The 16,032-nt window shown below is 39.5% G+C and overlaps 1 protein-coding gene across 2 annotated transcripts; it reads right to left on the reverse strand.

Moving 5' to 3' along the window:
• Positions 1-372: 372 nt before the first annotated feature.
• On the reverse strand, positions 373-13,225 carry LOC131218509 (SEC12-like protein 2). Of its 2 annotated transcripts, XM_058213075.1 has the most exons (10): positions 12,545-13,215; positions 8,204-8,298; positions 6,492-6,642; positions 3,946-4,037; positions 3,633-3,732; positions 3,357-3,432; positions 3,156-3,276; positions 1,832-1,945; positions 837-904; positions 373-735 (listed from the first exon to the last, which is right to left on the reverse strand). In XM_058213075.1, exons 1-10 carry the CDS (start codon positions 12,857-12,859, stop codon positions 653-655), a joined length of 1,215 nt encoding a protein of 404 aa, XP_058069058.1. In that variant the 5' UTR covers positions 12,860-13,215; the 3' UTR covers positions 373-652. The 2 variants fall into 2 exon arrangements, with proteins under 2 accessions (XP_058069058.1, XP_058069059.1); XM_058213076.1 differs by lacking the exon at positions 1,832-1,945 and having other exon boundaries at positions 12,545-13,225.
• Positions 13,226-16,032: the final 2,807 nt, after the last annotated feature.

The raw sequence follows: 16,032 nt of genomic DNA on the forward strand, positions 1-16,032 counted from the left end.
CTCAGTCCAGCAACACAAGAAGGTGCACAGCTTTTGAGGTCGTTAAGTACAGCATGAACACCCTGATCCATAACTCAAGTGGTAGACTGAGTGAAAGATACCTCGTTTCAACACTGAGGTCTTGGTATTGATCCCTTGTGGGGGTGGCTAACAGTGAAGTGTGAACTGACAGTGGGGTGTACTAACAAGCTAATCAAAAAAAAAAAACAAAAAAACATATGAGGTCTGTGAGACATGCCACATGCCTTTCAATAGAAGTGCTATACTAGGTGGCAATGGTGCTACTCTGGGATGCATGAGGTTTGGCACTCCCAGAAAATCAAGACTACTTTGACGGATTCATCATAAAAGTATTTTGAAGGAAAAAAAAAGGAGGTGCAATAACAAAATTGAATATGTTCCCAAAGCATCACAATCAAAAAAACCATTAATACACCAAAAACAATGTTACCATATCCATTTTGTGGAGGCCAGGACATGGGATTACTTGTCTTTCGAGGCACATCTCCCAATGGTGAGATCTTGGAACTGCCCATCTTCAGCCTTTTCATGTGCCTATATCCCGGGATATTTCAAGTCATTTTACAAAGTACGCAACAATACTCTGTACAAAGTACTGCTCATTGAGGCCATGGCAAGCATCAGGGAAAGATCACTGAAGGACTCCTTTTTGCTTCACGAAGCACGCGACAATCGCAAGTAAAATAATCATGATGATGGCCCATATTGTCAACCCTACAAAAGCATAAGCAGATGATAAGAAGAATGCAGCAGACACTCGCTAAAACGTTAAGATCCAAATCTATAAATAGCCAAAATTCACAATAAATACAGACCATTCCTTTTCTTGTCTTCAATGATGGTCACCCTTGCACTTGAGTCAAAGGATGCAGAAACCACAGCCCTGCATTCAAACAAGGAACAATTTTTTTGCTAGAAAGAGTAGACCGCGTTGTTAAAAATATGACAACAGAATATCTTGTCACCGTTAGGATTAGATTTCTCATTAATGAATTACCATTCCAAGCATTACCTAATAGAATTGTTGGCATGACTGTCACCTTAAGCAAGCAGTTTGCTTTCCATTAATACCATCTCCACCAATAATGGGCCCCACCTCTCAGGTGAAGTTAACCTAGTGGGCCAGCATGTGGATGGACCACCGCCATCATTATTGTAGCATTTATCCCAGTAAATTACAGGAAGAGGTCCCATGGTGTATAGTCTGCATATGATATTGAGTACTTGACCACACCACTAACGTGGTAGGGAACCCACTGGTTAGGGACTGGATCTCCCGTCTCAGCCATTGGAGCCAGTCCTTTTCCAAACATCTATTTTGCCAACTTCCCTTGCCTGTATGTCGTTCCATCAACCAGAGTCGATTCACCAAGTGGATGGACCCACTTAAAAAAAATAAAATAAAAAAATCATGATAGCTTATCTCAGTGATGGCCGACTAAATGAACAATCTCAATCTCATTAAACACATTCCACCCGTAAGGTAGAGATGGAAACGATGGAGAATAAAATGCTCGCTTAAGGTGTAGCCTCACTAACAAACCTTTTTCATAATTTTAACGTCTATCCCAAAAATATTTAAAATCATTCACAACAGTTCTTTGCATTTTTTTTTCTTTTTACTATTTCTTGATCTTATTGGATCAAGAAATAAGAAAAACTGAAAGAAGTGTTCTATCGATCTGATTAATTCAAATGTCTCGGCAGGCCCATGTCACATTCAACCAATAATTTGAACCATGGCCGTAGATCATTGCCTGTCAAGTTCATGAAACATTTAATATGACAAACACAAGGGTGAGATGGGAACCTGGAATCATGGGAGAAAACTAATGCTGTAACAAGTCCAAGGTGTGCTTTTTTAACAGTTGTGTGGACTTGCATACTGGAGTTTCTTATTACAATGTCTCCTTCAATTGTCCCACTGCATATTAATCACAAAGGTTAAAACAGTTGAGATAATTTGTGAAACAGAAGTGAGGACCAAAATTTATTGGAATGAAAACCCGAAAGGAAATGTAGATAAGAGTTCACATGCATACCGTATTATGCACATTGCATGAAAATTAAAGTTTACATGAGTTATACATTAGGTGCTGTCTGCAAGGATAAGAAATGTCAGCGGACACATGCATCACCATCTTGAGTGATAATGGTAGGATAACGGGCCAGACCCATTGCCATTGCACCCCCATTTTTTGGGTGGCTTTGGGGACAGGAGTGTTTAGCACACCCCGCCAATTGCATTTGCTGGATAGAACACAAATGCCCCATCCCATGAAATGTGGCAGGTTTGGGGCCTCAATCTGCATTCTCATTTTGGAATTCATCCAAAAAGGTCCTTAGCCTACAGATCAATTATGATACTAGTGCCCTTCAGTTTTGTACTTGGGAAGCACAAGGATGTACTATTTCACATTTATGAACTACCCTCGCATTGGACTAAAGCCTAGATTGAAATGCAGGAATGTACCAGATGGGAAGGGGAAAAAAAAAAAAAAATCAACTCACAGCTGTTTCTGACGGGTTATAGAGAAGATTTTGCTTATACTTCTACTATGTTCTACTAAGAACATCAGTTTACTTCTGTAAGATGTATGATTCAAAGAGGGTAGCATACCATATTACCATGATACACCAGGGCTACAACAAGGGAACATAGCTTTTTTATCCTTTTGGAAAAACAGATATCTTAGGTGTTAGAAAAGCAATAAGACATAGAAAGGTCTGTTCTATAAACAATCTACACTAAATTATGATGTCACGGTCGAGATAGGTTTTACTAGCAGTTGAACCTGTTAGCGCTGCATCGACAGCTTTACTCGTTCGATGTTTGGCCTGGTTTTAAAATACTGCTGGAAGAGACTCATGGATTGATCAAGCGAATTTGGCATCGATCAAACCAAAGACTGTGGCACTGTGCAACCAACAGGACAAGACCATTTGCTATGTCCCAGATTGTGTTACTGTTATGAGGTTGATCCATTTGGGGTCTCATGTACTGGTTATGAGTTAGTGTCAGGAGGTTATGTGTTAGTGCTATGTTGCGAAGGAAAACTTCCAGATTAATGCAGCAAAGCTATAAAATGGAATCAAAATTCTTCTTCTATAAGAAGCATTAATTGAAGATTTACACTGCAAGGAATTCTCCATCAGCTGAAACATTGAAGGCAGAAATAGGGTCACGGGCTATTTTCTTTGATCCAATTCTCTCCCATGATATGGTGTTCCAAGAGACAATGCTCCCATGCTGGCCTGTGAAACAGCTTCAAAATCAGCAACATATGAAACAATAGCAATCAAGGAGAACCTGTTATTCGAATCAGGAATTTCACCTTGCATTGCAGTCACATATAGGGTTTGATTATCATCACTACTACGAGAAAAGCGGCAGAACCCGAAAACCTCACCCTGAATTTGAAAGACATATCCAGATTAGATTCACAGATAAAAGAAAAAAAAGGAATTCCAAAAATGTACTCAAGGAATCAGTAAAATGGGCTCGAGCCCGCAGCTCAATGGTAGACAGGGTGTGTTTCAACAGAGGTAACGGGTTTAAGCCTAGATTGCCAATCAAAAGAGAAAAAAAAAAAGTAAAACAAGCTGCTCACATTTTCTCTTGGTAAATTGGCTACAACCATCAATGAGGTTAGGTCCCAAACCCGACAAGGACCACTACTTCCCATGGATGCTAGAAATTTTCCATCAGAACTGCATGAGAAAGTCTGAGAAGTCTGGTAAACAATCAAGATATTCAAAATAACAAATAAAATCAGAACAAAGGGATCTGAATTAAAAAAAAAAATATAAAAAAACTTGGGTTTCTAGCACTCTCAAGCAAACTGACATGGTTTGTAAATGCTAACTACTATGCTATTTAACTATAGTACAGAGTCCAGACATATACAAACATTTTCCATGTACCTGAAATCCAAATCTTTCACAGAGGCATGGGCATCTGGCTGATCAAGAAGGACTTCCATACTAGGCCACTTGAAAACTCTTAAATGGCCATCCTACATTCAACAAAGCTGAAGTGTTACATACCACCTTGAAGATTGATTACATTCAACTTAATCCATGCATTCAGACTAAAACTAATGCCATGATGATTTTGCATACACATGCACACAACCAGCTTGCTACATGCTTAAATGTGAGATTGGACATAAAAGTAAACTGGCCAAAGAATTGATCTTGCATTCAAAAGAACGGCTTGGTAAGGAGTCAGATTCCTTTGCCAACAATAACAGGTCATGAAAAACCCAACAGTTGAAAGGGACTCAGATAAAGCATGCGATGAGCGAGCCATACATGGTTCAAAATTCTGATACATGGCTGTCTAAAAACTAATGGTATATATTAAAGTTTTTGTATATTTTGCCATTGCTGAACTAAATCAGTAAAAAACTACTCCAGGACGTCCTAATACAAATGATTTCAATACCCATCCAATACAATTTCTGATATGGAGATTTTAAACCATAAGATGGGTTTGTAAACATTTTAGCAAAACAATCCCCTCCCCTCAAGTAACAATTTTGTGGTATTCAAATTTAAAAATTCTACAACTATTAGGGAGCAATGCCTCATCATTTTGAATAGCAATTATTAGTTTGACCAAATTGTATTTCTTTCCATGACATTCATATTGAAAGCTCTTTTCTCCAAATTGAAATTCTGTTACTTCCTAGCTGGACTTGAAACTTGAAAGAGACATAATTGCAGTCCGAGGGATATCTGCTCATTAAGATAGAGGAAGCATCTATAAATTTTGTCATTTCCTCTTGGTTAAACAGAATGTTTGCAGTTCATGCATCCAAAGATAGACTCAGTGAAACTCGGGACTGACGGTCAATTCATCTTGCACTATCATATTTGAACGTAGATCAGTAGGCAACAAAAAGGTGTTATTCAAGTCTTCAGCAAGCACTACCATCCATCTATTCTTCTATTGCAATCGTCTCATGATATTTACCTGCCTTTTGTAGAAACTTTCACCAATTCCATTTACAACCTTTTAAGAGAAAAAGAAGAATTGTGATGCCTTCATTTGATTTCAAACTGACATGAATCCCTTGTTTTTACAGTAGTGTACATTGTATTCTTCATATGGTGGGACAATCTAGATGCACTTGAAAGTAGTAGAAATATACATAAATGTCCATAAATGCTAGAAAAGAGCCACCCCAGAAGTTGAGTAAAAGTATAAAGAACTGATGCTCAATGGTCCAAATGACTAGAATGCCCCCTGAATCCACAAAAGCCATGATTCAGACAAAAATAGGGTCATATAAAATCAAGGTTGGGAGGATTACATAGGGCCTGTTTCGGCTATCCGAAGATGGGAAAAGTGGCCTAACAAACAACTTCTTTGGGTTTGATGGAAGTGTGGTTATATGGTTGAAACTTCATGTGGGGTCTCCAATTTGAGTTATGGAATGTTGGGCGACGGTAAATGCATAGCCTGCTGAGTGGGGTCAGAAAATCAGTTTCACATCAACTGATATGGCAGTGTTGAATCCATATAAGCTTACCCCAATAAGATATAGGGGTGAAATGGGGGTCCCCTAAAAAATCGGTAGCCACAACGACCAATGCAGCCTATACGCCTATAAGAGTCCATTTAAAAAAAAAAAATTCACCTTTTCCCACTTTTTAGCTTTTCCTGTATTTTCTTCCTTTCAAGCGTAGAAGGAGGCTAGAAACTCATGTTTCGCTAGATCAAAGCACAAGATTTGAACATAATTGAGAAATCAAAATAGACAGTACCTCATTTAATAGTCATGTTAATAATGATAATATAACAATTAGAATTGTGCATATTAACTATATAAATTGTGAATTTCACTCAGTAAAATAGCATATATTTTAGGGAGGTTGGAGCTCCCTTGGCAATATATACAGGGGGAAAAGTTCTGAAAGTCTGTTTTGGGGGGGCTTGTCAGCCTGGCCTAAAACCAATACAATAAGGGCTGTATCAGCACCTTTTTTTTGCCAAAAAATTTCAGAAAAGTATTAGAAAAAGAAAAGGATATTTTGAGAAACACACGAATCTATCCTTTATTATTGTTCTTGACATGTTTTCAATGGTGTATCGGACCATTCTTTGGCAAGGAAAAAAAAAAAGTCTGTTGGCCTAACCTACTCAAAACTGAGTTTCTTAAACATTGTCTTTCCTTTAACATTTCACGATATTTTCCTTAATTTGATGATACCACATCTTTATTAATGAATATGGAAAACCAAAATAAATAAATCAACATAATCAAGCAAAAGAGGGGAGAAAGAAAGAATATTTTGAGTTGTCTTTCCTTTTCACTTTTTGTGAGCTTTTCCCTTAGTTTGACACTACCATCACCATGTCTTCATTGAAGAATAGGCACAAACCAAATTAAATGAATGAATAAACATTACCAACTAAACGAGGAAATGAGATGAGAAAAGAAAATTAGCAAACGGTTATCTACCTCACCACCAGAAGCTAGTATAGAACCCTCAGCATTAAACGTCAATGCTAATTGCAGCCCGACATCTTCCAATTCTGTCAGCACTTTCCCAGAAGATTTTAGAGCCATCTTTTGGACTTCCTTGCTCTCTGGGATATCCCATTCAAACCATCTATACACAATTGCAACATAAGAAGAGATCATTTAACCATGAGCCCCACATGTTGGAACTGAAAAAAGTGTTCATATTGTGCCTGTACTTTTTCTTTGAGGGGTTTCTTACTATTAGGATCAAGATGCTACAATTCGATCTTGTAAGATTTTCATGAAAATGGCCTTTTATTTTTTAAAACATGCTCATAAAATAACAAGTGTGAAACTATAAATGCATAAAGTTCAGAATTGAAATTCAAATATCTTCTTTAAAAAATGATACAAACAAAATAGTAATCTGGATGCTGACTTCTTTAGTTGATGAAATCAGAAAGTATAGATATGTAAAACAGAGTTTGAAGGTGAAACTCAAAACTCTTCTTTCACTTTAAGGCATGTCCCACTGCATAGCCATGATACCCCTTCCACAGAAATAATCAATTTAGGGAAACATATGCAGTAGCGCTCCCGCATTGACCAAAACCAACATTAGTAAAAAAAGAAGAAAGAAAGACGACAAAATAGGTGCAACTGGCACACTCATTGTTGCTCAAACGCAAAACACAAGTGACTAGTTGCAACCGGCAAAAAGTTCCTGACACTGCAATACTCCAAAAGGTCAGATGTGCAGAAAAATTCACATGGAAGTTTAAAAAAGAAGAAGAAGAAGAAGAAGAAAGAAAGAAAGAAAGATAGAAAGAAAATAAAATAAAATAGAACTGCAAAGTTGCTCAAATGGAATTTTGAAAAAGGGAGATTTTTAAATCCATAGTAAATGAATGAAAAAATTGTCATGACATATGAAACATCCTCCATTCGGAGTTTCTTAAAGTGAAATACAGCTTTAGACCCTAGTTTGAAGTGCAAGGCTTTAAGTATAAAAAATAGCAAGATGATGAATTGGAGAATGGTAATATCAGGTCCCACCTCATACGTGCACATTTAGCAAGGAATAGAGCATACATCTATGCATATGTGCTATATAACTGATTGAGAGTATGCATGTTCTAAAAAAGATTAAGGTGGCTTTTGGATATAGTGACTGATTGTGGTCAGCAAGGATAGTTAATATGGTTGGTGCTAGAGGCAACACGGAAAATGGAAGGTGAATGAAGAAGGCTACTGTTTCCCCCCTTCAGCACCACATCAATCACAAGGTAAGAACATGCAGGTATATTTTCATGCCTAAGTTTTATGTTAGTACAAATGACAAGATAAAAGAAAAATCTGCCTATGCCTACTCGAATTGAAGTACTATTTTGGCAAGAGGCAAAGTAGAACTTGAAAAGCAGTACCAATTTTTTTTTTTAAAAAAAGGAGGAATATCTATGTAAAAGTTCAAAAGTTTTTTATCTGGCAACCAAACCACGCCTTTGGTATAAATGTCAGAAAAGGCACCCAAGCCCCAACCCCAATTTTTGGGTTTTGAAAAAAGAATCCATATTCCTTTTTTTGCTTGATTAAATATCAACACAAATGGTGCCAAACTGTTGAGTAGACCCAAGTCCATCATGTATGTCCAACTGGTAAATTATTTTCCTAAATAGATTTCCTCGTATCAAAGTAAAGAAACAAATAACCTGCAACTTTTGGGGAAGGAACATATAAGGCCTTCTCCTCCTGGGTGCACAGCCATCCTATAAGGTAAATCACCACCAGTTCCAAGCTTATTCACCTGAAAAAGATAAACATACACTCAATGCAAATGAAGATAGCCATTCGTAATGAGGACAAGCAATCAAAGTAGACAGACTATTGTACAGCTGCAAACACTGCTCAAAGCCTTCCGAAAGCAACTCAAGCAGGGCACATGCTCCACAATGGCACACTGTAGAAGATCCTAGTTGTTCATCAGGGTGGCACTGGCACACCATGCATGTACATTGTACAAGTGAACATAAACTAAGTAATGGACCTTTGGAACCAAGAGTTTTAAGGACCGCGGTATGGGTGTCATGATAAAGATAAAAATAAAAATTAAAAACCTTTCCTTTAATGTAAAATAAAAATATATTGACAAAAAATGTCTTGCATCTTTCAAAAGTGGTGGCTTTCGCCTGGTTGGCAGGAAAGAATAAGATTCTGACTGTCGACAACCTCTGCAAGTGGAACATGGTGCTGCCCAATGTTTGTATCCTTTGCCTGGAAGTGGAAGAGACAGTTGATCATTTGTTCCTTCACTGTGCATTTGCAAAGGTTGTTTGCTCTGGCATCTTTAGAGGGGCCAACATTTCCTAGGTGTTACTAGGGTTGATTGAGATCTTGTTTAGAGCTTGGCACAGGGGAGGAGAGGGATCCATGAGAACTCACAGATGGAGGGTAGCTCTGTTGGCTTTTCTATGGTTGATTTGGCTCGACAGAAACAATCAGACTTTTAGAGACGAAAGAATTCAGCTCTTAGAGTCGTCAGACGGGTTTGGCTAGGATTTCAGAATGGGTGTCTAGTGTGCCAGTTTCGAGTAGTCTTGTTGGGTGTTTTTATAAAAAATAAAAATTGTTTGTGTGTACGGTGGATGAATTGGGTGGGTTTGTATAGTTTTTCCTTCTTGTTTGTGTTCTTTCTTTTCTGGCTTCGGCCCTAATAAAGCTTTGCTCATCTTTCAAAAAACAAAAAAAAAAAATCTTCTAAGACACAAAACTTTTGATTTGCATGCCAGTTTTAAGTGGTATTTTGGAAGTTTCTTCAAGATCAACAACTACTTCGAGTGATCTTTTGAGATGTCATTGTTTCAAGATGAATCCAAAAATTAGAAATAATGACGTTTTAGATTTTTAACATATTTTCGGTACTCAGTAAACATCCTCAAGAGTGATTTTTAAGATCAAAGACAACTACTTCAAGTATTTTTGAGGCTGTGCTCTTTCTCAGATTCCCTAGGCATTTAGACTTTCTAAATTTTCACAATTGATCCTCCCTACTCCTGCAGCTAAGCCCTATCATGCTTCCTCTCATGCAATTACTTGAAAGCTAAATTGGAAAGAACACACCAAGAATGCAAGACCCATTCCAGGAAGTCAGGAGATCATTCTCAAGGATGGGTTCTTTGCTAAGGACGTTTGCACTATTGATGGAATTTCTGTAATTTCTCACCAAGAACACATGAAATTTCTATAATCTGGTGGATAAGAAAACGACTTGAGTTTTGTTTGCCCCTACCATGACGTGTGTCCAATATCCCCCCCAAACCCTAAATTGGTCCTACAGCCAACGTGTGCAATAACGGTAACAGTGGCAACTGTTACACGTTACGGGGTCCTAACAACTATTACAGAAAAAATGATCCCATAATGGTCCGTTATGGGGCCGATACATGGTTTTTTTTTTTGGACATTAAAAAAAAGAGAGAGAAAAAGAAAGAAAGAAAGAAAGACCGTAACGCCTGTTATGGCCTGTATCGTAATGGTAACAATAGTGGCCATTACGACTACCGTTACCATTATGGAATACCATGCCTATAGGTCAAATTTCAACCTGATCCATGATTTAGGAGGGTCAAACCAAAGAAAACAATAGAGGGATGCCCATTGTATTCTTGCAGGTGGGACCTACGAAGATGTGGTTTAGACATCTGACCCATCCATCGTATGCATGCCACCCGGATGAGGGGTTACATCTATCGTTGCACGAAGCGTAAGGTGAAGTAGCAAGAGATTTAGGTGCGGGAGTGGGAGAGCGTCTATTTCAAAATGTTAGCAAGTATAAATAGCCGGGAAGCAGGAGAGGGAGTCCAAAGCATGATGCAAAGCAGGAGTACCACCTAGTTAGAAGGATCGTGTAAGTAAAGTTTGATGCAGGACAACTAACCACTTGCTATAAAAGATTGAACTAATAGAGCGTGGCGAATCAATCCCTTTATCTCATAGCCTAGGCCCCACATTCCATGGGTTATATCCTCGGCTGAACCCTTCTCATGGGCCCCACATCATATGGGTTCCACCTCACACGAACTACCTGCCTCACATGAGCTGCCCACCTCGTGTGTGCCCTTGTATCCTAGGAATCAATCCCTTTTATCTCATAGCCTAGGCCCCACATTTCATGGATTAGGTCCTCGGCTGAACCCTCCTCGTGTGCCCCATATCACATGGGTTCTGCCTCACATAAGCCACCCACCTCACCCGGTGAGGAGTCTCAAACACAAGACCTCCCGCTCTAATACCACTTTGATGCAGGACAACTAACCACTTGCTTTAAAAGCTCGAACTGATATAGCATGATGAATCAATCCCTTTATCTCATAGCCCAGGCCCCACATCCTATGGGTTAGGTCCTCGGCCAAACCCCTCTCATGGGCCCCATATCATATGGGTTCTGCATCACACGAGTCAACCGTCTCACACAGGTCACCCACCCTGAGTGTGCCCCTGCATTCCACGGGCCACCCCACTCGATCTCGATGTGAAAATGCCCCTGCATTAAAGTTCTCTCAAATTTTGAGCCATTTAAAAACTCAAGTGCATCCCACGATGTATTTTAGATGTTTTAAGCATGATTTCACATTATTCCAGAAGGTGTGGCCCACCTAAGTTTTGGATACAAATGGTTTTTAGGACATCCCATGTTTAGGAGAGGAGCCACTAGATGCATAATTCAGACACCACATGCACATCACAATGGGGCTACAAAGCTCAATCTTACTATAACTTATGGTAAGATTGACCATTATAAGAACATTTTTCCATTTGTGTGTGTTTATTTGTACTAAAGCTTAGATGTGTGTGTGTGTGTGCGCGCGCGTGCACATAATCTCATAAAGTTGTCCTTATTTCTCCTCTTTGCTCTTCCCTCTTTGCTCCACATCTGTGTTACCCTTTCTTGCCTCTCAACAACCGGGCTGTGGCTTGTTGACCTTACCTAATCAGGTTCTCCATATTTCTCTTCTCTATACCGTTCCTTTTCTCCTTCCCTCCGTCTTATACTTTCTTCCCCTTACTTTCTTACCTCTCAACACTTGGCCTATGGCCTTCCATCACGTTCTCCCTATTTCTCCTCTCCTTGATCTTCCCTTTCCTCCTCCCTTCTTTGGATTTTTCACTTTCTCCCCCTTAAGTTCTTGCCTCTCAAGTCTTAACACTGAGCCAATGGCCTGCACCGCATTTCATTTCATCAGGTTCTCCTTCCTTCTCCTCTTCGCTCTTCCCTTTTCTTCCCATCTTACAATTTCTCCTCCTCACCTTGTTGCCTCTTCTGCCCCCTAAATTAGGCTTGTAATACGAATTATACAATACAAAATGATAGAAGTTATAAGGTTGTCAGCCAAGCAAAAATGTTCTCTCTGGAGCTAATCATCAGCCCCTCGGTAAACGGATCATGCTACTGAAACCGCACTAATAAAACGATCCTAATCTTCCAAGCAGTGGTCATCAAATGGACAGTTAAAAAAAAAGTCAGCATACCCAATTCAATAGCTATTGTGGCACGGTTAAGATTATCCCATAAGTGATATTCCAAGCATATGCGTCATGCCCCATCTATAGGCCGTCCAGCACTTGGCTCTTGTTTTTACAGCCAGCTGCACCTAACGGAGGTTCTAGAATTCATCTAATATACATGTTCCATGCATTCACACCCATCCGGGCATCGACTCCAAATCATGGGCCGCATTGCAGATGGAGCACAGCCTGAAAAACTGCACTGATCGGACAACTCAAACCGTCTGATTACTGACCATCAACAGATGCTGAGAGGACAATTTACAGCCATCCAAAGCCAACGGTGAACCCAGATAACAAAGATCATCAAATCCATGTGATTTTCACGCTACGCTCAATCCAAAATAGTACCTCCGACCACAAAATCAAAACCGAGCACGGATCGGAGAACAAAATGCACATAACCCAGAACAATAATATAAAGAAGTAGGAAATTCAATGGGAGGAGAGAGAATTGTAACCATGAGAAGAAATAGAGAAAAGCTTACAGGTTCTTCAGAGAGGGAAGCGGAGGAGAAATCGAATTGGGTGAGGAGAAAGGCGTTTGAGAGACCGCTCCGACCTTCGCCTCCACCGCCTCCTAAAACTAAGTAGTAATTGTAGTGCTGGATCTTCGATGATGAGGATTTCTGCTCATTGCTTCCGCTCTCTTCCTTCTGTTCCTCTTCTTTCTTTTCTTCTCCCTTCTCTGACTGCTGATGAAGAAGCTGCTGGATCTGATTGACGGGAATCCAAGAAGCGCAGTAAAGGGGAAGTCCGTACTTCTTGCAGCATGCCGGAGATGGGCTCCCTCTTCTTCCCATTGCTCCGCTCCTGCAATTCGATTGCTTCTTCTCCTTTTTCACGAGAAATGACTAGGAACTATATAATACAGGGGAGAAGTTTCGGTACTCTGGTTTGTGTGACAGATGATACGCAAGCAAATTACAAATTAAGCCCCTGTAGCCTACCTAGCTCTGGGTACCAGGTGGTTGCAACTTTCATGAGACCCATCCCGTCCATCAGCTACGCTGCCTCGTCTTCAATTATGAAAATCATGGCCATTCAGAACTCGCAGGCTACACCGTTGGCAGAGGACATCCAGAACTCCCATGCCACACCGTTGAAGGAGGAACTGGACCCTGCTACCAGGATATCTCTCGTGGCAGGTGCTGTGGGCCCCGTAATGTATTTGTTTATCCACCCCGCCCATCCGCTTTGCCAGCTAATTTTAATTCATGAACCCAAAAATGAAGAAGATGTAAATCTCAAGTGGACCACACCACAGTAACTGTGGTTCCAAGAAACTTTTCCTGTGGTGTGTTCCACTTCAGCTTTAGATCTGCTTCAATTTTCGGCTCATTTCTTAAAAAAGAGCTGATAAAATGGATGGACGGAATGGATATAAAATACAGATTCGGATTCTGTAGTGACCCCTCCAGTGCCGATATCTCGGTACTGGTCGGTGCTGGAAAAACTCCGTGGGCCACACCATGAGATATATTTTTTATCCACGCCGTCCATCCATTTTATCCCCTCATATTATGGACTCATCCCAAAAACAAGGCATATCCAAATCTCAGACGGATCACACCATGGGAAAACAGTGGTGATCGAACCCTCATCATTGAAAATTCCTAAGCCCTACTATAATGTTCATTTTCCATCCAAGCCGTTGAATAAATCACCTAGACCTGGGTATAGGGAAAACACAAATATCAGCTTGATCCAAAACTTTTGTGGCCCTAGAGAAGTTTTTTATGGTAGGCCTTCAATCCCCACTGTTTCCTACAGAGTGGTCCACTTGAGATTTGGATCTACTTAGGCACATTCTCTAATCTGAGCTTGCAAAATGGATGGACGGAATGGATAAAATACAAACATTATGGAGGGCCCACAGACCTTTTCCAGGGGCAGTACCGAGGTGGGTACTGGCTCACTATACATGCATCACAGAATATCCTTCCTGCCACCAGGGATATCATTGGTGGTGGGGTCATCTGGGAATCCCCTTCGGAGGAGGTTGCGTGAACGGAACGCGGATTAGGTTCGACCCCGGTCCAGCCAGTTACGTGAGGTCCTGACGTGGACCCACCTCAATGTATGTGTTGTGCATCCACGCGGTTCATCCGTTTTGCCATCTCGTTTTAGGGCATGATCTAAAAAATGAAAATGATACAAATCTCTGGTAGACCACACCATAAGAAACAGTGGTCATTGGAAGCCCACCTTTAAACACTTCCTAGGGCCACTGTTTATTTTCCATCCAATCCGTTGATGAAAGTCACTGACATGAATGAGAGGAAAATACATATAACAGCTTGATCTAAACTTTTGGAACCCCCAAGAAATTTCTAATGGTGGGAATTCAACTGCTACTAGGTGATCCACTTGAGATTTGTATCTCATTATTATTATTATTATTTTTTTACCATGCTTTAAATGAATGGGCAAAACTGATAAACAGAGAGGATGTACAATGCATATATGAAGGTGGGGCCCATGATCAGACTTAGTGGTTTTTATATGTCATTCAATTTATTTTGATTCCCCATGAAAAATTAATAAAAATTATAGCATTTCAAATTTATGGTGTGCAATACTAAATATAATTTTTGAGAAATGCTCTGGCGCTTACACTATGAGAATCCAATTCATTAATCTATAGTATCCATCACATCCGGTGCACATTTCATAGGCCACCGTGAAAAATGACATAAATTTGAAAACTATTAACCATTTGTTCAATGGTATTGAATATGATTGTTTATGAGAGAAATGTGTTTAATTAACATATATAGTCAGTGTTCAAAGTTTTGGTATTGCTACAAGTTTATCTGGCTGTGAATACGGAAACAATATTAATATAACCGAAAACTAAAAAAAAATTAGGAAAATTTGGAGAAATGATAGATTTTTTCAGTAAAACCTCGAGACTAAAATAATCATATTTGCATATTTACAAATAAAATGCATACATAATCAATTTTCAATTAGAAACCTACCAATAGATGGTTAAAAAGAACATTGGCAATCAACAGCAAAGATGACTAGATGAGTATGGTTGTCAGATATGTCCAAGTTTTAAATCCGTGGTGATCCGAATAAACAGATTGTTGTTGAATTGTGAGGCGTCCTATTTTTGAATATGATGAATGCTACTTGTAGTTGTAGATGAACATCTACAAGTGCCAAACATGAGCATTCTGCATGTGCTATTGTGGCAGAAATATATGAGATCTGGCCATTCATTATTAGGCAGGTCCAACGGTGAATGTGCCCTTCCCTAAGAATTATGTTTTTCATGCATCTGTTGCCCATTTAACAAATTTGCAAGCTTGATTTCTGAGCTAGGAAGGACACATGCACTACTGGGTCCAAGTTGAGTGGCCCGGATCTCACACAAGCACGCCACTTAGGCACGTGAGGATCACTTGTGTTTGATGCTTGTAAACCCAAACTCAATTGACCCATTGTAAGTGTGGGGACCATCTTCTAGTGATTAAAATCATTTGTATGGTTGGTACCATCGTAGATGTGATATTCCTTTGAAAGCTCTTGAATCAGATGATCCAAATTGTCTTTTTTGGCCCATTAAATTCAGACAATTACTTGTAGTGCTCCATTCTTATTGAATGGCTAGGATCATCTTATGGGGAGATATAATGGCTGCTTCTGTTCCATAATGAGGCTATCTGGATTGACAACTTAGATTATCAAAAGAAGGATCCCAGTTATACCATTGCTGGGTCAAACCAAATATGGAATTTCTTGCCATTGAGTACATAGCAATGCCTCGTAAATAAATGTGTTTTTCTTTACTAATGAACTCGTAAGAATAGTTCCTTTAGTTTATAACTTTTGGTGTTTATTGAATAAAAAGCAGGTTGCATGAGAGTTATTCATTTGTTTGGAGGTGTCCTCCTTGTCGTGGCTAGTTTGATTATTTCCTTCTTCCATTTTCTTTCTAGTAATATTTCAAATTTTTTCTTTGAAG

Source organism: Magnolia sinica, chromosome 11 (assembly GCF_029962835.1).
Source record: "Magnolia sinica isolate HGM2019 chromosome 11, MsV1, whole genome shotgun sequence".
Classification (NCBI taxonomy): Eukaryota; Viridiplantae; Streptophyta; class Magnoliopsida; order Magnoliales; family Magnoliaceae; genus Magnolia; species Magnolia sinica.

Excerpts from the sequence above, each read along its gene's own strand:
- LOC131218509 (XM_058213075.1), bottom strand. The coding sequence starts at position 12,859 with ATGGGAAGAAGAGGGAGCCCATCTCCGGCATGCTGCAAGAAGTACGGA. Across the intron at positions 3,733-3,945 it reads GTGAAAGATTTGGATTTCAG|TTCTGATGGAAAATTTCTAG; the intron begins GTACATGGAAAA and ends TTTCTCATGCAG. Across the intron at positions 905-1,831 it reads GTTTTCTCCCATGATTCCAG|GGCTGTGGTTTCTGCATCCT; the intron begins GTTCCCATCTCA and ends GTTTGAATGCAG.